Raw genomic sequence first — 22,939 nt, forward strand, 5'->3', positions numbered from 1 at the left:
TAGTTGTATCTGATTTATGGTGATTTCGAAGCAATGCTATCTCAGGGCAAGATTTATTGAGGGGGTTTGCCTTTGCCTTTCTCTGAGGCTCAGAGAGTGTGATATGCTCAAGGTCACCCAGTGGGTTTCCATGGCTGAATAGGACTTTAAACCCTGCTCTTCAGATCAAAGTCCAACACTCGGAAGCCACTGTACAATGCTGGGTTCAATAAAACAGTAAAAAAAAAAAAAAGGAAACCAATAAGAATCCCAAGGAAAACCATGAATATAAATGAAGTAGAAAGAGAGAGAGAAATAAATAAATAAAAGAATTCGGCCAACCGAAACATCAACACCATTCACATTTACAAGGCAAGAATATTCCATACTTGGGGGACACAATAAACCTCTCATAAATAAGCAGCAGGAGCTGCTGTGGTCCCTTCTACACTGCCATCTAATCCAGATGCTCAGAACAGATAATCCACATTATTTGCGTTGAACTGCCAGTCTACACTGCCATATAATCCAGTTCAAAGCCCCATCTACACTGCCATATAAAATCCAGATTATCTTCTTTAAACTAGATTGTATGGTAGTGTGCTAGCACGGCTATGCCAGAAGCTGTGCTAGCACACTAAATTTTCTTTTTCTATGCATGGTTAGTTTGCACGTGTTTCTGTTAGCCAGGCATTTTGCAGTTAAGCAGCTTCCCCCAGGCTGCAGTCATAGGCTAGCAGCCTGCCTATCATCATTAGGGCTTTTGGAACCGTCCTTTTCCCCAAGTTCAGGAGGGAAAAGGAGACAGTTTGTTCAATCTTACAGTTTGAAGCCCAACTACAGGACGTGTGAGTTTTTCCCTCCTGTAGAAAAACTTCGTTTCTTACAAGCTTGGCTGGGGAAGACAATTCTCACAGCTTTACTAAGAAATACAGCACAGCCATTGTTGGGATTAAAGAAACAGATCCACAGCATTTGTGGAAAAAATCCAAAGGACTCCAGCTGGAAAATCTTCAGAGTTTTATCTGGTAAGGCCTACTCGGGTACCCATAAAGCAAATTGGAACCGGGAGTAGGGCCCCACGCCAGCTAAGCCTAAAAGACAGATTGCCCAGGGAGGGGTCAAAAGGATTTCCCTCATAGAAGGAAGAAACAGTTCATGAAGCAAGTTGCCTGTCCAATGTGGACAAGTTAAGAAATATTTGGTTGATTTGTTCAAGCTCTAAGAAGTATTTGACTGATTTGTTGCAACAATAAAGAACTTTGTTAAACTTTCCAAGCTTCTAAAGACTTAGTATAGGGAAATTCATAGGACCTCTCAGCCGAGGCACCCCGGTGTCCCGCTGGGCACATAAAGATCATGTGCTGTTAATAGACAATTGCTACAGGCCCAGGGTGTGACAGCACAGGTAGTGTAGAGCCATATAATCCAGTTAAAAGCAAATAATGTGGATTATCCGCTTTGAAAATCTGAATTATATGGCACTGTAGAATGGACCTAGATGCGGCCTGAGATCTCTCAAACCTCCCTTTCCTGATCTCTCTCATCACAGGAGTTTCCACTCCATGAGAAAATAAAGCTTCTATATTTACCAGTAGGTTGTTGTGTTGGTTAGAGGCAATTGGATCCTAAGTATGATTATTCCTCTATTGTAAACCAACACATCTTTAGGTGATAGAAAGCAATTCTCTTGAGTGTGACATGAAATGCTTAAGAAGGAAAAACAGAATTATCAGGATTGTGTTCCTGTGGCAGAGTAAATAATATAATAACTTGATATGCCAACATTTGCTGGAGTGTCTCTTTGCCCCAGTAGGCTTTGATGTCTTGTGTGTGCTCAAACAAGAACATGCCAGTGATCAATATTTTGTGCACAGCTCAAGCAAGCATAAACACTTGAAAACAGATTGAAAAATAGAATCCTTACCTTGGACTTATCCACAGGTTGTCTGAAAATCCATAACTTTGGCTCCAAAACATGCCCTCGACTTATACATGAGGTCAACTTATAGTATATGGTAACTAAGTTTAGGAAGAAATATCTTTTAAGATAGCCATTTATGACAGGAAGGGATAGCTTTATTAAACTAAAGTGATACTAAGCTAAAAATTGAGCATGAAATTAATTGAGGAATTTGTGTATTTTCTTGTTTACTTGTTCAATGAGTGACAATTTTTTACATTTTTCATTCTTCTGTATTTTGGCAAAGTTATTTCTTCTTTTCTTTTAGATTTTCAAGTGCAGGGAATTACAGTGTTTTAAATTATGAGATTCAAATTAGTTGTTTTAGTTCACAATTGAAGTATGGCATATTTGTGGAGATTTGTGAAAAGACACTATGATGTAAATGGGTTTACTGGAAAGACATGTGTCGGCAGCAGATTGCTTGAGCATGCCAGGAGCCAGGGTTTTGATTGGCTGCCACTTTCACCTTGGAGAGTGAAGAGAGCGCTGACTTGAAACAGCAAGGATGGAAATAGCTGCCAACTCTCTGAAGCCTGATCATTTCTAAGGCTTGAAGCATATTTCAAAGACTGTTTAAAAGGACTGTTTATTCCCTCTGTTCTCTGTGTGAATTTAGAGAGACTGCTGTATATATTGTTGCCTTGTTTGATCTTTTGAATGGAAGTAAAGATACTGTTACTTGTTACACAAGCCCAAGTGACACTTTATTATACTGCAGGGTATATTTTGGTTCAGAAACTGTGGTAAAGCTCCTGTTTATTTACATTTACAACCTCCAACAATATTAATCCCAAATTTAGAAAGATTTTGAATTTACAAATGCTTGTAGGAAGGATAGCTTGGAAAAGAATGAACTTGATTGGATTAAGATCAATACTATGGAATCATGGGATCTGTAGTATTATAAAATATTGAGTGCAGATGTCTCACTGAACAACAACCCACCACAGGATTCCATAGTATGGAGCCAAGGCAGTTAAAGTGGGGTCAAATTGCATTCATTCTACATTGTAGAGGCAGCCTTAGTTATAACCAGGAAGAAGGCAGGGACCAAACCCCGCAGCACTCCACTAGTCACTTCTTTCCAAGATGAAGTTGAATTATTGGTGATCACGTTTTGGGTTCGGACACTTAACCGATTACAGATCCACCTAATAGTAGCATTGCCTAGCTCACATTTGACTAGTTTGTTTACAAGAAGGTCACGGGGAAACCTTGTTGAAGGCCTTACCGAAATCAAGATATTCTACATCCACAGCATTCCCTGCATCTACCAAGCTTGTAACTCTATAGAAAAAAGAGGCAAGATTAGTTTGGCATGACTTGTTTTTGAGAAACCCATAGTAACTTCTTTTTCAAAGAAGCTTCAAACTTAGGGTACATCTATATTGTAGGATGAATGCAATTTTACACAACTTGAACTGCCATGGCCCAATACCATGGAGTCTTGAGAGCTGTAATTTGGTGAGGCATCAGCTCTCTTTTTGCAGAGAATGCCAAAGACCTTGTAAATTTCCAGGGCATAGAATCTTTCCCTTTCTATTGGGCTCAGGCAAAAGCGAAGGGATGAGATTGCAAAAAGATTATCATTATTTGGCAGTTCCACTCATTCTTTCAGATATTTCAAAGAGAGAAAAAGGAAGAGCAAATTCTTTGAAAATTCAACATTTCCTAATAATGGCATTGTGCAAGATATATTTGCACAACAAAAACAGTATGTGCATGATTTGTCAACGTGCCCCCCAATGGCAACCCAGGCATGCAAGCTGATTTGAAAATGTTGCCTATAGACAAGGAGAAATGTAATCTAATACAGTTACTTCCCAAGTTACACACATCAAGTTTGCAGACAATACCAAACTCGGAGGGGTAGCCAATACCCCAGAAGACAGGAGAAGAATTCAGAACAGACTAGGGAGATGGGCCAAAGGTAGCAAAATGAAGTTCAACAGGGACAAATGCAAGATACTCCACTTAGGCAGAAAAAATGAAATGCAAAGATACAGAATGGGAGTCTGGGAAATTGATTTCCCATTATATGAGATAATTTCATAATAGACATGCAGAAGAAAAACATCATATATATCAATATATCTGTAGATCTATATCTATATATCTTGTCACTATTGTCAGCTCCTGCCCACTGCGGACACCTCATCCTGGCATCAACAAAGGTGCCCACATGACCAGGAAGAAGGCAGGGAGATTGGATCCCACCTTTACAGGACCTCACATGGAGCTGTGAGGTTGGCTTGGAGCAGTAAGGGTGACATGGACATTGGAGTGATGGTTCAGTGTGTCCGACACAATCTTACCCTGTCCGACCAATGTGGACTCTAACCTACTGCCACAGTGGGTTCAGAAGGCTCTGTGTGGCTGCCTCTAAGGTCAGTCTGGAGCATTTCTGACCTGGACTGAACCCAGATTTATCAGCCAGCGTAGACTTGGATAAATAGCACAATTAGTTGTTTTGGGTGGGAATGAAGCAGCTTGTGTGGGGAGGGAGATCAAGTGGAAACAAAGAAGGGACAATATAAACTCAGAGAAGATGAGAGGAAAGAAGTAGAGCATCCATAAAGCTAAGTAATGGATATACATTTATACATGGTATTTTGATGTGGACATGCTTGCATATTTGTACATATACAAAGGGGCAGGTGGGGAAAAATCTGAATAGAAACCCAGGAAGTGACACAAAGTGATAGTAGAATGAAGAAGATAGCAGCCTTCTCCAATACGGTGCCCTCTGGATATCCTTGGGCTATGATGTTCATTGGCTGGGAATGATGGCAACAGCAGTGTAGCACACCTGGAATACTGTGTCCAGTTCTGGGCACCACAATTGAAGAGAGTTATTGACAAGCTGGAATATGTCTAAAGGAGGGTGACTAAAATGATCAAGGTTCTGGAGAACAAGCCCTATGAGGAGCGAACTTGGAGAGCTGGGCATGTTTAGCCTGCAGAAGAGAAGGCTGAGAGGAGACATGATAGCCATGTATAAGTATGTGAGAGGAAGTCATAGGGAGCAAGCTTGTTTTCTGTGGCCCTGGAGACTAGGACACGGAACAATGGCTTCAAACTACAAGAAAGGAGATTCCATCTGAACATTAGGAAGAACTTCCTGACTGTGAGAGCCGTTCAACAGTCGAACTCTCCACCCTGGAGTGTGGTGGAGGTTCTTTCTTTGGAAGCTTTTAAACAGAGGCTGGATGGCTATCTGTCAGGGGTGCTTTGAATGCGATTTTCCTGCTTCTTGGCAGGGGGTTGGACTAGATGGCCCATGAGGTCTCTTTCAACTCTATGATTCTGCATCATCTTTATGGTACCAGGCTGGGGAAACTTGGAAAGTGGATGGCCACCAATATCATGCCATGCTTGTGATTATCCGGAGAAGCTGGTGCTCACTGTTGTTGGACAAAGAATGCTGGACTGGATGTGACTGGTTTTGATGTAGCAATACAGTACTTATTTCCTTTTGCCCTATTTGCCTTTTGGGTTCTGTTGCTCTTTTAAACACAGGAAAGTTTCTGTTCCTCCTAATTCCTGACATTCTCTCTACAATTCATTTCCCTAGGTATAGCTTGGAGCACCGGGACTCCAGAGGCAGAGCAGCCTGAAATCCGGCTTGTGAATGGTTCAAGTCGATGCAGTGGGAGGGTTGAGGTGCTCCATAACGGGGTGTGGGGCACAGTCTGTGATGACAGCTGGGGTATGGAGGAAGCCCGAGTCGTCTGCCGACAGCTGGGTTGTGCAACCGCAGTAGCTGCAACACGTACTGCACATTTTGGAAGAGGCGATGGCCGCATTTGGCTGGATGAAGTCCGGTGCACAGGGACTGAATCAGCCCTCAGTCAATGCCCAGCAAGGTCTTGGGGAGAAAATGACTGCCACCACGGAGAAGATGCTGGTGTTGTCTGCTCAGGTAGGTGAGCTGCAGTAGGAGTTAACAGTAAGTCAAAAGTCTATGTATTGCATTTTAAGTCATTCTTGTCAAGATATTGAATGATTTTATATTGTTTTAAAGTATTGATGCTTTAATGTTGGCATAAAAGAAAATCTAAAAATTTCAGCTGCATGCTGCTCTATAGTAGTGTGCCTTATAAACTCCATCTTGACAATAGCTGACAGCTCTTCATGGCCTGTATTATTTAGTGAGGTCTATAATTTGTGCTGTGCGAGAAATGCTGCAATTGCAATATTATTTGCCCAGGGCCAAGAAGCAGACATTACGGTTGCATACAAATCTAGACCCTGAGAACATCCTTTTAAACAATGAACATATATTCATATTTGTTCATTAAGGTAAAACAAGCCACGTGTAGTTTACATTGGATCAGCCCACATACTACCTTGCCAGAGAAAAAAAATATGCCACGCAGGTGAACAATAAAGAACAAGTAATTTACTCTTTGTAAATCCAGAACAACATATGTACAATGTGATCAGTTGCACCAATTCATATAATGTCCTTTTTATGAGAGATTTAAAATTATCTTTCTTTGTCCATGTGGATAAATTCCTTCAGCAGCTCATGATGTGTGAGAACACACTCCAAACTCTCTCTCTCTCTCTCTGCTTCTCTCTTCATCTCTTTGAGCACTTGCATAGCTCAAGCCTGAACAAAAATGTAACAGTATCCAAAAGTCCCAGGCCCAGCAATCTCCCCTGACATTGCCTAACCAATCAGCTTCATGCATCTTATTTTACAGTTGACACACACACACTGATTCCTTGTATGCTTCAACAATATTCTCATCCGGTTCCATAGACCTCAGGTAACAATTACCATGTATATACTCAATCTATATAAATAAAAATGTAATGTTCATTTGTGCTATTCACAGAATTCAAAAACCACTGGGGGAATTGACACCAAATTTGGCCAAAGACACCTAACAACCCAATGTATGTCCTTCACTCATAAAAAACACTGAAAAATACAGCAGAAGGGACTTAAAAAGCCCCAAAAAGCTAAATGACAAAAAGCTAAATGACAATACAGAAAAAAGGGGAAGAAAGAGGGAAGGAAGGGGAGAAAAGAAAGAAAGAAGGAAGGAAGGAAAGAAAGAAAGTAAGAAAGAAAGAAAGAAAGAGGGAGGGAGGGAAAGAAAGAAAGAAAGAAAGAAAGGGAGAAGGAAGCATGGAAGCAAAGAGAAAAGGAACGAAGGAAAGAGGTAGAGAAGGAAGAAAGGAGGGAAAGAAGGAAGGAAAGAAAAAGGGGGAAAGAAGGAAAGTTAGAGAAGGAAGGAAGGAGAGAAGCAAAGAAAGAAGGGAAAGAAGGAAGGAAAGAGGGAACGAAGGAAGGAAGGGGAAGATGTAGAGAAAGAGGGAGGGGAAGAAAGAAGGAAAGAGAGAAGGAAGAAAAGAGAGACAACAGAAGAGAAAGAAAAAGGGGGAAGGAAGGAAAGAGATAGAGAAGGAAGGAAGAAGAGAAGGAAAGACGGAAAGGAAAGAAAGACGGAGTGAAGGAAGGAGGGAAAGAAGGAGAGAAGGAGAGAAGGTTGGCCACAGCAAAGCGTAGCGGGTACAGCTAGTAATCCATAAGAATAGTTTTGCTCATGCACATTTTGTCATTGTCTGAGTGACTCTAAAGTTCGAATAATACTGATACTTGAAATAAAATCTATCTCATCCAGTGCTTAGTAGGTTCTGCTTGTTGCCATTCCTGCTCAGATCCTACCCACAGTAGAGTATTGAATAAAAAACGAATAATTAAAAAGATAATTAAATACTCTGCTGTGGGTAGGATCTGAGCAGGAATGGCAACAAGCAGAACCATGTTCTTTGTTTTAATTCATGGGTCTTATTTGTTAGAGCCAGGCAATAAACAAACAAACAGATAAAAATATAAGTGAACAGTAATAGTTAACAGAAATGTGACCATAGTTAACAGTTGAAAACTACTGTTAATTCACATTACACTTCTCCGAGCAAGTAAAAAAGATTGGCTTAGAGCACATAAACACAAATTCAGCTAACCCAAAAGATAGACACGCTATAAAGAAGCACACACCGATTCACAAAAGGGACAGCTCCACCTGGTTTGTTACCAACACATAAAAATACTTAATTCAAAAGGCACAAAAACATCTTTTAAAAAGGATAGAAGGCATGAAATCAGAACAGCAATGGAAGCAAGATAGTAGGTAGTGTTTAAAATCTGATTGGATTGCTTTGACGGGGAAATGATGGGAAAAACAAAGTGGCGATATCTTGGAATTTCGATATTTCCAATTATTAACTAAAAATAACGACCATGCCAGACCCATGAAACAGGATTTTGGGGGAGAAATGGCAATGCTTGGGAGGTGTGATGGCATGCCTGAGCCTTTGAGAAAACAATATTATCTGGCTTTACTCTGAGGCTGGTACCTTCTCTTAAGATTAAAACCCTTAGCAGACAGAGGCACTTTGAGGCAAGGTGAAAAGATAACCAAATGAGGTTACTGAAACAAGATGAACAAAGGGTTAACTCCACCCAGGACTATCATACGGTAACTTAAAACAATACATTACAAAAGGAGATTTTTCTGGTTGCAGTCATTTTTCTGGAAAGCAATGGATTATATGTTGTTGCTTACAAATTATTATTTCTCGCACTTCTACCCCGCCCTTCTCAACCCTCGAGGGGGGACTCAGGGCGGCTTACAAAAGGCACAATTCGATGCCATCACAACAATAAGATAAAAATAAACATATATAAACAGTAATTAAAACAATTAAAACAATCAATTATACATCATAATCAATAAAGCCAATCTAGAGCTCAACGTTTGCCAGCTCAGGGGCCACCACCAAGAAGGCCCTGCTCCTCGTTCCCACCAACCTCACTTGTGATAGAGGTGGGGCTGAGAGCAGGGCCTCCCCAGAAGATCTTAAGCTCCAAGGTGGGACGTAGAAGGAGATGCGTTCGGACTGATACGCTAGGCCGGAACCGTATAGGGTTTTGTAGGTCAAAACCAGCACTTTGAATTGTGCTCGGAACTGGATCGGCAGCCAATGGAGCTGACATAACAGAGGGGTGGTATGCTCCCTGTATGACACTCCGGTGAGTAATCTGGCTGCTGCCCGCTGGACTGATTTCCGAACAGTCTTCAAAGGCAACCCCACGTAGAGTGCGTTGCAGTAATCTATTTGGGATGTAACAAGAGCATGGACCACTGTGGCCAGATCAAACTGTCTTAATGTTCTCTCCTGTGAAGCTTAATCTTCTCTCCTGTGAAGCTTAGGCTGGCCAAAAGCTTCTGTTGTCTTAATCTTCTCTCCTGTGAAGCTTAGGCTGGCCAAAAGCTTCTGTTGTCCTTTGGACTATTGGTATAAAAATACCCTACAACTCCCAGAAATCCCAGCCAGTTTATCAGTCCTGGGAGTTGAAAGACAAAACATCTGGAGGCCCACAGCTTGGGAACCACTGATCTACAGCAAACTTGCCCATCATGCCAAACTCTAACAACTAATGAATTTTCAGGGGGTTAACTTGGCATTATGTGAGTTGTAGTTCACCCACAACCTTATGCATTTTGTAAAACAATAATTTAAAAATGTTTTCAAATAACCCAGGCAATGCTGGGTACCCAAGCTAGTTTAAAATAAGCGACAGCCAACATCTCTGACCAGGGGAAGAAAACCTCTGGGATTCTGAGAACAGATTAAAAGGCATGGACTCCATTCACGTACCTTGTTTGTGAATATTCACAAGAAATTAGGTGGGTGGCTGACAAAGGTAGAAGCTGAGAATTTTGCTCCTACTGGGTTAAGTTCATGTGCCATAAAAATGTTGTCCCAAGTCCAACACTGGATGCTCTGAAACCCTGTTGCTTTAGTATTAACTATATTGGAAATGTTCCTTTATTATGTTTTTTCTCTCTCTCTCTGACAGAGGTGCGGCTGATGGGTGGTTCAACTCCTTGTACTGGCAGGATTGAGATACTCCATAACCAAAGATGGGGAACTGTGTGCGACAACGGATGGGACTTGAATGATGCCCATGTTGTGTGCCAGGAAGTTGGTTGTGGAGCTGCCTTGGCGGCAACTACTGCAGCGAAATTTGGCCAAGGATCTGGTCCTGTCTGGATGGATCAAGTGAACTGCACAGGAGATGAGGAAACCCTCAGAAAATGCCCACCAAAAACCTTGGTGGAGCACAGATGTGACCATAGCAAGGATGCGGGTGTGGAATGTACAGGTAATCATCTGTGGAACTTTGATAGGACAACTATGCCATGGGAATGGAAAATACTGGTGAAATGATAAATCCCAGAGGATTACCTGCTTAGCTGCTCATTTTACCATAGTGCAATAGCACCAAGCCGAAAAATACATTTGGAAATTGGGCATGTTTAGTTTGGCCCTGAGGATCCAGAAAATTCTGAAAAACCCTGAATACACCATTTTTATTTTTATTTTTATTAAAAAAAATCAGAAATCTCTACAAACCAGTTGAGAAATACCCCAAAGGGGTAAAGGTAAAGATTTACCCTGATATTAAGTCTAGTCCAGGCATGGGCAAACGTTCTAACGTGAGGACCACATGCTAGCCCTCCCTGTAGTAGGGCCGCCTGCCTAGTGATGGAAGGAGGATAGAAAGGGAGAAGGAAGGAAGGACGAAAGGGAGGAAAACAAGGATGGATGGAGAAAGACGAGGAGAGAGAAGGAAGGATGGATGGAAGGGTGGAAGGGAAGGATGGAAGGAAGGAAGGGAAGGATAAAGGAAAGAGAGAATGAAGGAAAGACAAAAAGGAGGGAGGGAGGGAAGGAAGGAGAAAGGGAGAGAGGGAAGTAACAATGAAAGGGTGAAGGGAAGGATAGAAAGAGAAAGAGGGAGGGAAGGGATGGAGGGAAGGAGGAAGGAAAGAAAGAGAAAAGGAAAGACAAAAGGAAAGGAAGGATGGAAGGATGAAAGGGAAGGAGGAAGGAAAGAGAGAAGGAAGGAAGGATGAAAGGGTGGAAGGGAAGGAGAAAGAGGTAGGGAAGAAGGAAGGAAAGAGAGAAGGAAGGAAGGATAAGATGGTAAGAGAGAGGAGTCTCTAAGAAAAGAACCCAAGGGGCCACATCTGGCTTCCGGGCCTCAGTTTGCCCATACATGGTGTAGTTGTAACATACTCTGGGGGGTGGTACTCATCTCCATTTTTAAGCTGAAGAACCGGCATTGTCCATAGATACCTCCAAGTGGCCAGCATGACTGCATGGAGTGCCATTACCTTCCTGGAGAAGTCGTACCTATTAATTTACTCACATTTGCATGTTTTCATACTGCTAGGTTGGCAGAAGCTAGGGCTAACAGTGGGAGCTCTCCCCGCTCTCCATATTCGAACTGCCATCCTTTCAGTCAGAAAAAATAACACTTTGAGTGGATTGCCCCCTTTCACAACTTCTACAAATACCCCGCAAGCTATTCAATTTAAAGTCAAAACCAGAAGTGGTGTCATTTCCAAAATGTGTTCATGTGGCTTGTCAGGGATCAGAAGGAGGGACGGCAGCAAAAATGGTTTTTCTAGTTTCCTTAAAAATATGGATAATAAAGTGTAAAATAATTTCAGTAATGGTTAAGAAGTAGTGTATCACAATCCAGATTTGGGCCAATTCGCTTGCATTGTATATGTTCCCAAGAGGTTTCAAAATTGAACAAAACATGGTCACACCACATCAGGGACATCCAAAATGTTCATGCTTTATCTCTCTTTTCATTCTACTTAGAATCACCTGAGATCAGATTAACCAACGGCCCCAGCAAATGTTCTGGAAGAGTAGAGATACTTCATGAGAAACTTTGGGGAACTATTTGCGATGACGACTGGGATCTTGAGGACGCCAAAGTTGTTTGTCAGTATTTAGGCTGTGGAACAGCTCTCTCAGCCCCACGAGGTTCTCGTTTTGGCCAAGGAACAGGTCCGATCTGGTTGGATGGCGTTAATTGCACAGGGACCGAGAAAGCAATCAGCAAATGTCCAGCAAAAGAATGGGGACAACATGACTGTACTCATTCAGAAGATGCTGGAGTTACTTGTGCAGGTAAGATCCTACTATCATCCCTTCTCTAATCTCTTCTTTCCACATACACACATTCAGGTTTCGCCCAATCTATCAAGATTTTGATGTACCCCAGTGCTTAGATTTAACCCACTACAAACAAATTACTTGCAATTAATTCATTTTTCAAAGCATTAACAAAACATTTTGGGGGTTCTGTAGGACCAACTATAACTAAACACTTGCAAACACACTCACACTTGGCATTATTGCTCCCAGTTCATATCTGGATAGTGGCTAAGAAGTGTTGGAAAGCAGTTGGCATTCAATGCTCATCACAAGTGTCCAGTGTGCACCAGAAGTGTCTGATGCACTGTAACATTCTTACCAACAACCAAATGCGCATCTTTGCAATTCACTAACACCATTGAATTATATTTCTGCAACATAGTTTGGATTCGTAAAGCAAATCTTGGCCCATGGCTTTCAGATGTGGCCTAAGGCCTCTTCTACATTACCATCTAAAATCCACATTATCTGCTTTGAACTTGATTATCTGAGTCTACACTACCATATAATCCAGTTCAAAGCAGATAATCTGGATTTTAAATGCCAGTGTTGAAGGGGCCTAAGTAGATCTGATATGTCTGTTGACATTACTTTTCGTTTTCAGTCACAAAAATGTTGTTGGCAAAGGTATACTCAGAGAACCGCCTTTAGCTTTGCTAATATGTTTAATTCTTTTTATCTCATCAGAATTGCGTCTAGTGGGTGGCTTAAATCGCTGTTCGGGAAGGGTTGAGGTATATCACAACCTGCAATGGGGCACCATTTGTGACAACGATTGGGACTTAAATGATGCCCAGGTGGTGTGCAGAGAACTGGACTGTGGATCAGCTACGAAGGCAACTGGAGGATCACGATTTGGACAAGGATCTGATATCATATGGTTAGACCAAGTGAACTGCACAGGAAAAGAAGCCTTTTTGAGCGAATGCCAAAAAAAGCCCTGGGGACAGCACAGCTGCAGCCATCGTGGGGAAGCAAGTGTGGAGTGCTCAGGTATTTTGGTGTGATGTGATGCCATTAGAAAAGATTCCCGGGATCAAGGTCAAATATTTTCTTACAGCGAGTGTCCCAACCCTCAATGCATATTTCCCAGAATCTAGATGAGTTGAATGGTTCAACTTTTCCAAAGGAAGTGATTCCATTCAATGCCAGAAATAATATAGCAGACTTCAAACAAGACAATCTTTGTCTTTAGAGTAGCATTGACTCCCTGCCATGCAATGGAACTTAGCTTCATTCCATAAGCTCCACCCTAAAGTAAAGGTAAAGGTTTCCCCTTGACATTAAGTCTAGTCATGTCCAACTCTGGGGGATGGTGCTCATCTCCATTTCTAAGCCAAAGAGCCGGCATTGTCCATAGACACCTCCAAGGTCATGTGGCCAGCATGACTACGCTGTTACCTTCCCAACAGAGCGGTATCTATTGATCTACTCACATTTGCATTTTTTCAAACTGCTAGGTTGGAAGAAGCCAGGTCTAACAGCGGGAGCTTGCCCGCTCTCCGTATTTGAACCGCTGACCTTTTGGTCAGCAAGTTCAGCAACTCAGCGGTTTAACCCAATGCGCCGCCAGGGGCTCCCTCCACTTTATCAGCTAGTAACAGAACCCACTGAACTGTCATTCCACACGTATGAGTATGAAAGTGATAGAAAAAAGTGAGATGAGCAAGAGGTAGAAAGCAGCCATTAGCCATAAAAAACCACCAGCATTCAATTAAACCATTGTTTCCCATCAGGGTGTAATGAAGCATTTGCACTATTGGCTTAACAACAATCTCCCAAACCCTGGGTCTTATTTTTTTATCTTCCATGCACTTTAAACCTTTTAAGGCAGGTCAGTGCTACTTTTGAGCATGGTAACATGTGGAAAGTTACAATTTAGCTACAAGATATACTAATACTATTGTTTTTCTTACTACTCTGTATACTCATATATGAGGGTCAGATTTTAGTAACCCCCCCGCCCCCAAAAAACATGGGACGATTTATTCAAAACTCAATATAAGTATTGTAATATTAATATCAATAATAATAATAATAATAATAATACACTTTATTTCTACCCCGCCACCATCTCCCCGATGGGGACTCGGAGCGGCTTACATATACAACAGACAGCAATAACATTATCAAAATGACATTAAAAAGAAAAAAGAAAGAAAATAATAAAATAAGCATTCCAATAAGCACAATCACAGGAGTGATGACAATGGGCGGGCCACATATTCAGGATAAAAACAGTTAACAAAATATAATGAGATAAAATAGGAGCAGGACGTTTATAACGAACTCATAAAACACAGAGTTGTGAGGCTGGACATCCTATTTGGAGGGCACAAACTCCATTAGCAGAAAACGTTGAGGGGTGCAAAATATCATGCTGTGCACCTACTCACTAAAGGCACAGCAGAAAAGCCAGGTTTTGAGGTTCTTTTTAAACATTTCTAGTGAACGGGCTTTCCTGATCTCCTCAGGTAAGGAGTTCCAAAGTCGGGGGCCACAGAAGAGATTTTATATTTTAACTTATCAAAAAAGGAACTATCCCCTTCTCTGAGAAAGCCAAGAGCTTAGTCCATCTCAGGAGAATTGAAAAGAAGCACCATTCCCCTCTACTTAAGTACAGGCTGAATGGCCATCTGTTGTGGGTGCTTTGATTGTATTTTCCTAGATGGCAGGGGGTTGGACTAGATGATGCTTGTAGTCTCTCCAGTTTTATGATTGTGTGAGATGCCTCCACATTCCTGCCCCTTGACCATCTGTTCCTGATGATTTGAGTCGTGAGTTGGAGTGAAAATAATGTGTAGTTCATGTTTTTACCAATCCACACATTGTCTTGTTGGAGAAAAGATATGCCAAGCAGATGATCAGTAAATAATCACTAAATAAAAAAAAGGAGCCCCCAGTGGCGTAGTGGGTTAAAGCACTGTGCCATCAGGACTGAAGACCGACAGGTCGCAGGTTCGAATCCGGGGAGAGGCGGATGAGCTCCCTCTATTAGCTCCAGCTCCTCATGCGGGGACATGAGAGAAGCCTCCCACAAGGATGATAAAACATCAAAAATCATCCAGGCGTCCCCTGGGCAACGTCCTTGCAGATGGCCAATTCTCTCACAACAGGAGCAGTTGCTCCTGACACGACAAAAAAGAAGAAGAAGTAAATAATAAGGTGTTTACTTTTTGCTATGTAGATCAACATATATACAGTCATGTGAACAGTTGCATTGACTCACACAATGTCCTTTGAGAGTGATTCAAATGGTATTGTCGAAGGCTTTCCTAGCTGGAATCACTGGGTTGTTTTAGTTTTTTCGGGCTATATGGCCATGGTCTAGAGGCATTATCTCCTGACATTTTGCCTGCATGTATGGCAAGCATCCTCAGAGGTAGTGAGGTCTGTTGGAACTAGGAAAAAGGGTTTATATATCTGTGGAATGACCAGGGTGAGACAAAGGACTCTTGTCTGCTGGAGCTAGGTGTGAATGTTTCAACTGACCACCTTGATTAGCATATAATGGCCTGACAGTGCCTCGAGCAAACTTTTGTTGAGAGGTGATTAGATGTCCTTGTTTGTTTCCTCTCTGTGTTGTGCTGTTGTAATTTTAGAGTTTTTTAATACTGGTAGCCAGATTTTGTTCATTTTCATGGTTTCCTCCTTTCTGTTGAAATTGTCCACATGCTTGTGTATTTCAATGGCTTCTCTGTGTAGTCTGACATGATGGTTGTGAGAGTGGTCCAGCATTTCTGTGTTCTCAAATAAAATGCTGTGTCCAGGTTGGTTCATCAGGTGCTCCTAACCAGAAGTCTGCATCTCTATTGTTTTCACAATAGCCAACTAACCACTTGAATAAGCTTAATATTATGTCTGGACTTCCCTAATGTCCCAGTCCCATAGCTAAGAGGATGAAAACCTGGGAGAACTAACTATATCTTTATCTCTTTCAGACCCAAATGAAGTCAGACTGGTGAACGGAACAAGCCGCTGTGCTGGGAGAGTTGAGGTGCTCCACAACCAGCAGTGGGGGACAGTATGTGATGATGGCTGGGATCTGACTAGTGCCCAGGTTGTGTGTAGGGAACTTGGCTGTGGTGTTGCCCAATCTGCCCCAAGAGGAGCCCTCTTTGGAAGAGGAGCTGATCCTATCTGGCTGGATGATGTCAAATGTAAAGGGACAGAAGCTGCTCTCAGGGACTGCCGCCTTAAAGCTTGGGGAGACCATAATTGCAACCATGGAGAAGATGCTGGTGCTGTTTGTTCAGGTAATGTCTTGGCATTAAACAGTGCTATACTGCATGCCTTCCAACAGTTCACAGATGAGAACCGGGATACATGTGGCCAAGCAATATCAGAATGTCGTCCAGTCAGCAAATGTTTTTAGTGAGGAAGAAAGCATAAGCTAGGATGGCACGTAATAGACCCATTGTTACAATAAGACTAACAAAGGCGTTAACCTACCAAGATCCAATTGAGTCAAGTCTATCTCCTTGAGCTCTAGCAATAATTGAATTACAGTTCCTAAACAGTGGGAATTATGAACTTTCTAGATCTGTGGTTCTCAACTTTCTTAATGCCATGGCCCCTTAATACAGTTCCTCATGTTGTGGTGACCCCCAATCATAAAATTATTTTCATTGCTACTTCATAACAATAATTTTGCTACTGTTATGAATCATAATGTAAATATCTGATATGCAGGATGTATTTTCATTCACCGGACAAATACCCGATATGCCCAAATTTGAATATTGGTGGGGTTGGGAGTGGATTGATTTTGCCATTTGGGAGTTGTAGTTGCTGGGAGTTATAGTTCACCTACAATCAAAGAGCATTCTGAATTCCACCAACGATGGAATTGAATCAAACTTGGCACACAGAACTCCTATGACCAGCAGAAAATACTGGAATGGTTTAGTGGGCATTGACCTCGAGTTATGGAGTTGTAGTTTACCTACATCCAGAGAGCACTGTGGACTCAAGCAATGCTGGATCTGGATCAAACTTGGCACAAATCCTCAATATGCCTGTAGCAGCAGATAGGAGAGATAATACCAAGAGGGATCCTTTCGGGAGAAAGAAAAGTATGGCTTTATTATCAGCTGAGACTTTGATGTGGACTTTCATCCAAAAGCAAACCAGAGTGAGGATAAAGGTGTTGACTTTGCCTTTTATACCTCTCCAAATACAGGCAAAGAAAGAAACATGCTTCTACATACATAACATCATCACTATGTCACTTTAAGCATCATAGAAATATCAAATTTGATCTTCCAACATGCAAGAGGCATTTCTCTATATTTTTTTCTAAAGCAGCTCACAACCATCAGGGGCCTATGCTAAGTCGTACCAGGTCTCTCTGGAATGTATAGATAACAGGCCCCCTTCTCCTCCCCCATTTGCTGTGCCTGGACACAGATACTTCAGCTTCCCTTTGTCCTGTCAGCTTGGTTTTCTAATACAGAGAGAGCCTGATTTTTCGTACATTTCAGTTATGGTAAAATACATACAATATATGCATAAATAAATATCTATATTTCCAATATCTCCCCATCATGCCCAAATGCGAACACTGGTAAAATTTGGGGAAGATAGACCTTGACAGTTGGGAGTTGTAGTTGCTGGGATTTATAGTTCATCTACAATTAAAGCGCATTCTGAACCCCACCAATGATAGAATCGGGCCAAACTTCCCACACAGAACACCCATGATCAACAGAAACTACAGTACTTTCTGATGATCTTGAGTGATCCATCTGACATCCCCTTGTGACCCCCACAGGGGTCCCAACCCTCAGATTGAGAAACACTGTTCTAGATGCAAGCCCACAACTTCTGAAATGCCACATGATTTTGACCCCATTGTATGTGGACAAGCAGAAGTTCCCCCTCCAAACTGTTATAGAAGAAGACTACACCCCAACACTGTTAGCTCATCTATGTATTAAATGCCCAGTATGAGCAACTGCATCCTGATGATAGCTGAAGTTTAATAATTTCTTTGCTTTTTGGAGAGGGTTCTTCCTACAAGCACCAGCAGATTGCTTTGGCAGTGGAATAGATGAAGAGGGAATGCTTCTTTCTCCTTCCCCTTTATGGGGGGCAGGAAGCTCATTCAAGCTTTTTATGAGACATTGGCCAACCTTCTTTGGAGGCTTTTAAACAGAGGCTGGATGGCCATCTGTCGGGGATGCTTTGAATGCAATTTTCCTGCTTCTTGGCAGGGGGTTAGACTGGATGGCCCATGAAATCTCTTCCAACTCTCTGATTCTATGATTTTCAATAATTAAATGTCCATGAACTGTGGCAATATGCCTGTCTTCTAACAATGTTTGGCTTCCTTTTAGAACTCCGGCTAACAAACGGCACAACTCGATGTTCAGGGAGAGTGGAAATATTCCATGACCAGGAATGGGGGACCGTGTGTGATGACCGTTGGGGCTCTAAACAGGCGGAAGTTGTCTGCAGGGAACTGGGCTGTGGCGTCCCTTTGAAAGCTCACACAAAAGCATTCTACGGACAAGGGACAGGGCCAATCTGGCTGGATGATGTAAACTGCTTAGGAACAGAAACTTCCCTTAGAGATTGCTCAGCAAGCAGCTGGGGACACAACAACTGCAACCATGGAGAAGATGCTGGTGTTGAGTGTGCAGGTAATCTATGCTTATTGTGTAACAGTTTGCAGCCAGGTTATCTGTAGGACTCCTTCCTTTCCCCATGAATCTGCTGCTCTATCTGCTCAACACCAGTGGCCTTCTTTTAGATCTCATTCTAAGACAGTCTACTCCATTCTAGCACACATTAGACATCTTTCAAGAGAGAAATTCAAGTGTGTCCTCCTCTCAGCATTCTAAAATTCACCAGAGCCCCTGGTGGCACAACAGGTTAAACCCCTGTGCCGGCAGGATGGAAGACCGACAGGTTGGAGGTCCGAATCCGGCGAAAGCACAGATGAGCTCCCTCTGTCAGCTCCAGCTCCCCAAAAGCATGGATGAGCTCCCTCTGTCAGCTCCAGCTCCCCATGTGGGAACATACAAGAAGCCTCCCACAAGGATGGTAAAACATTAAAACATCCAGGCGTCCCCTGGGCAACGTCCTTGCAGATGGCCAATTCTCTCACACCAGAAGCAACTTGCAGTTTCTCAAGTTGCTTCTGACATGAAAAAAAGCATTCTAAAAAGCTTGGCTGGATCTACACTTCCTATATCCCAGGATCTGATCCCAGATTATTTGCTTATCCCAAATATTTTGGCAGTGTAGACTCATATAAAAAAGATAATATGGGATCAAATCCTGGGAAATAGGACAGTGTATATGGGATATTGCTTTTTGTGAGCTGCACTCTTGTTCATATGTATCTTGCTCCCCAAGTGCCCTGTCCATACATTATGTTGGGCCTTTCCATGTGGCCAAATACCGCTGCCTATTTTCCAAGGCAAGGTGTAATGTGTTCCCGTCTGAACTGTTGCGTGGGAGATTTGCGGATTTGCGGATATCCGATATAATGAAAGACTCTGCCCATATAACAAACAGGAAGTAGAATGCATCTACCATATTCTGTTTTCATGCAGTTTACATAATTAGTCCCCTACTGTGAAACTTACCAGCCAGTCAAGTGAAATTTTATGTGAAGTTTTTACTTGGTGCTGATCTTCCCCATGTGATCCTGACTGTGACTCAAGTTTCTTTCCAAGGCATCCAGGATTAGACAATTTTCTATTTTAGACACAGGCTGAAACATGCCTGGTACCTTTTGTAGTCTTTTACCTATGCTCATAGGTATCTTGAAAATACATAATACACATATTGGAAAATATATTGGATGTAACCATATTAGAAGTAGGAATTAGAAAATATAAATGAAATCACAAAGGATGTGTATGTATGCACGAACTTCCCTTCACTTGGGAAAATATTCTCTTCTTAAAAGCTGCAAATTAAGATGCCACAAAGAGGCCAGAAAGAGGTCAGGGTCCAGGAAAGGAATGTCTAAAGGCATCTGGCAAATATCAGGACTCGTACCAAGCAGGGCTTATCGTAAGATTAATGAGCCTGGCTATCAAGAGGCTTCTTCAGGAAGGACTTATCTCAAGATGGATGAAAGCTCTTGTTGCTATCAGTAGCCGGTGCTATAGTCCACTAATGAGCAGCTTTTTAGATAAAGGTGCTTAATGGAAGATTGAAGGTGTTGAAGTTAAAATATGCTATTGAAATCAATGTAAAAGTGGAATTTTGTGACACACATTGTGAGGCTTGTATGATTCATGCATATTATTTTAAAGGGTATATAAACTAAGACAATTCTTTTGTTCAGTATTTTGTTTTCTGGAACACCAGCAGGGTCCATATCTGGTTGGCGCCGACCGAGAATAAACCGTGCTTTTACAGACCTCAGGAACTCTCTTTTGTCTTTTTTCCTCAAACCTTCTCCCTGCCATTTCAAAAGCAGACTTTCAGTATTTCTAACATTTTTCTTTTACCATTTCAGACCCAGTGGAGTTGAGGTTGGTCAATGGCTCACATCGGTGTTCTGGTAGGGTGGAGGTCTTTCACCTGCACCAGTATGGAACTGTGTGCGATGACAGCTGGGACATAAATGAGGCCGTGGTTGTGTGCCGGTACCTTGGTTGCGGAACAGCCCTTTCCGCTCCCCGTGGGGCTCGATTTGGACGTGGAGCTGATCCTATCTGGATGGACGATGTGGAATGTACAGGAACAGAAACATCTCTCTCTTCTTGCACGGCCAAGCCTTGGGGAAGCAATGATTGTAATCATGGAGAAGATGCTGGTGTTATATGTTCAGGTAATCTTTTGATGCAACACTCTCCAATAGAAGGTCTGTCCTGCTGTCCATAATCTACTAGGATATTCCTGGTCTTCAAATGAATCGTCTCTTTCAGCTATAGGTTTAAAGTACTAAAGCTTTAGTCTACATTTTCCCTCTGAAGCCCACTGAATACCAACTGCTAGAAGACCAAAAAAAAAAAAAAAAAAAAGATAACTACTGTCCCCATGTTTCACATGTGGGCATCCCATGTCCATCTGGTTGATTATTGTTGGAAACAGAATGTTGGATCCTTGCCCTGATTCATCAGGGTTCTTCCTAAGTCCATGTTGCCTTGTTGATGTTAGCTCCTTGCTAAAGGTAACAAAATCCTCTGACATCTACCATGTGGGCATGACACATTTTTTCTGTAAGGAAAAGATGTGCATTTGTGTTCTTCATTGGGAATGCAGACAAATGTGTGCTACAATACTTGAAGGCATTGAAGCTACCAAGACGATTGTTTGATGAGTGACCATTTTTTACATTTTCCCAAACCCCATTCTTTTGTATATTGGCAAAGTTATTCTTTTCTTTTAGATTTTCAAGTGCAGGGAATTACACTGTTTTAAATTATGAGATTCAAATTAGTTGTTTTAGTTCACAATTACAGTATGGCATATTTGTGGGGATTTGTGAAAAGACACTATGATGTAAATGGGTTGACGGGAAAGACATGTGTCAACAGCAGATTGGCTGAGCATGCCAGGAGCCAAGATTCTGATTGGCTGCCACTTACACCTTGGAGAGTGAAGAGAACGCTGACTGGAAACAGCCAGGAAGGAAATAGCTGCCAACTCTCTGAAGCCTGATCATTTCTAAGGCTTGAAGCATATTTCAAAGACTGTTTAAAAGGACTGTTTATTTCTTCTGTTCTCTGTGTGAATTTAGAGAGACTGCTGTATATATTGTTGCCTTGTTTGATCTTTTGAATGGAAGTAAAGATACTGGGTCGTTGTAGGGTTTTTCGGGCTATATGGCCATGTTCTGGAGGCATTTCTTCTGACGTTTCGCCTGCATCTATGACAAGCATCCTCAGAGGTAGTGAGGTCTGTTGGAACTAGGAAAAGGGGAAAGGGAAACAAACAAGGACATCTAATCACCTCTCAACAAAAGATTGCTCCAGGCACTGCCAGGCAATCAAATGCTAATCAAGGTGGTCAGTTGAAACATTCACACCTAGTTTCAGCAAACAAGAGCCCTTTGTACCACCCTGGTCATCCCACAGATATATAAACCCTTTTTCCTAGTTCCAACAAACCTCACTACCTCTGAGGATGCTTGCCACAGATGCAGGTGAAATGTCAGGAGAAATGCCTCTAGAACATGGCCATATAGCCCGAAAAAACCTACAACAACCCAGTGATTCCAGCCATGAAAGCCTTCGACAATACAGTAAAGATACTGTTGCTTGTTACATAAGCCCAAGTGACACTTTATTATACTGCGGGGTATATTTTGGTTCAGAAACTGTGGTAAAGCTTCTGTTTATTTACATTTACAATCTCCAACAATATTAATCCCAAATTGGCTTTTTTATGTTGGGAAATGTTGTTTATTTAGAGAGATCAATGGGAAAAAAACCCTCAAGGTTTTGTTTTAGACTCTTTATTTATTATTTATTTACTATAATGATATACCACCATTCTCAGCCTGAGGGCGACTCAGGGTGGTTTACAAATGGCACAATTCAATACCTGCAATAACATAAAAACAATTAAATCATTTAACATAAGTAAAATTCAATAAATAATCAGTAAAAATATAAAGTATTTTTAAGTATCATTCTGTTCTTGGGTATAATTTGAGCCATAACTTGCCCAGCCACAGCTTTGTTTTCAGATAGGACTAAGCCTGCCAGAAGATATTTGAGATGCTATCTGAGGCCCTATCTACACTGACCATTTAATGCAGATCAGACTGCATTATATGGCCCTGAAGACTCATACAAAGCAATTAAATCCAGTCAAAATGCATTATATGGGTCTATACTGAACATATAATGCAGATTCAGACTGCATTAGATGGCCCTGCAGATCCAGCCTTAAACAACAATGAAATATTTAGCGGTTTTGACATCCCTTGACAAAACATAGCTGTTTGTTTTTTTTTGGTGGTCACAGCTGGATGAAATGTCTCTT

The 22,939-nt window shown here is 41.8% G+C and overlaps 1 protein-coding gene across 1 annotated transcript in view; it reads left to right on the forward strand.

Moving 5' to 3' along the window:
• LOC132778023 (deleted in malignant brain tumors 1 protein-like) overlaps window positions 1–22,939 on the forward strand; it is a 45,697-nt gene that overhangs the window by 11,415 nt on the left and 11,343 nt on the right. The window contains exons 2-8 of the mRNA XM_060780622.2: window positions 5,520–5,867; window positions 9,825–10,130; window positions 11,642–11,956; window positions 12,671–12,976; window positions 15,925–16,239; window positions 18,322–18,627; window positions 20,463–20,777. Of these exons, the coding sequence (XP_060636605.2) occupies window positions 5,520–5,867; window positions 9,825–10,130; window positions 11,642–11,956; window positions 12,671–12,976; window positions 15,925–16,239; window positions 18,322–18,627; window positions 20,463–20,777 (2,211 nt within the window). The remainder of the gene's footprint in view (window positions 1–5,519; window positions 5,868–9,824; window positions 10,131–11,641; window positions 11,957–12,670; window positions 12,977–15,924; window positions 16,240–18,321; window positions 18,628–20,462; window positions 20,778–22,939) is intronic.

Source organism: Anolis sagrei, chromosome 6, assembly GCF_037176765.1.
Source record: "Anolis sagrei isolate rAnoSag1 chromosome 6, rAnoSag1.mat, whole genome shotgun sequence".
In the NCBI taxonomy this organism is placed as follows: domain Eukaryota; kingdom Metazoa; phylum Chordata; class Lepidosauria; order Squamata; family Dactyloidae; genus Anolis; species Anolis sagrei.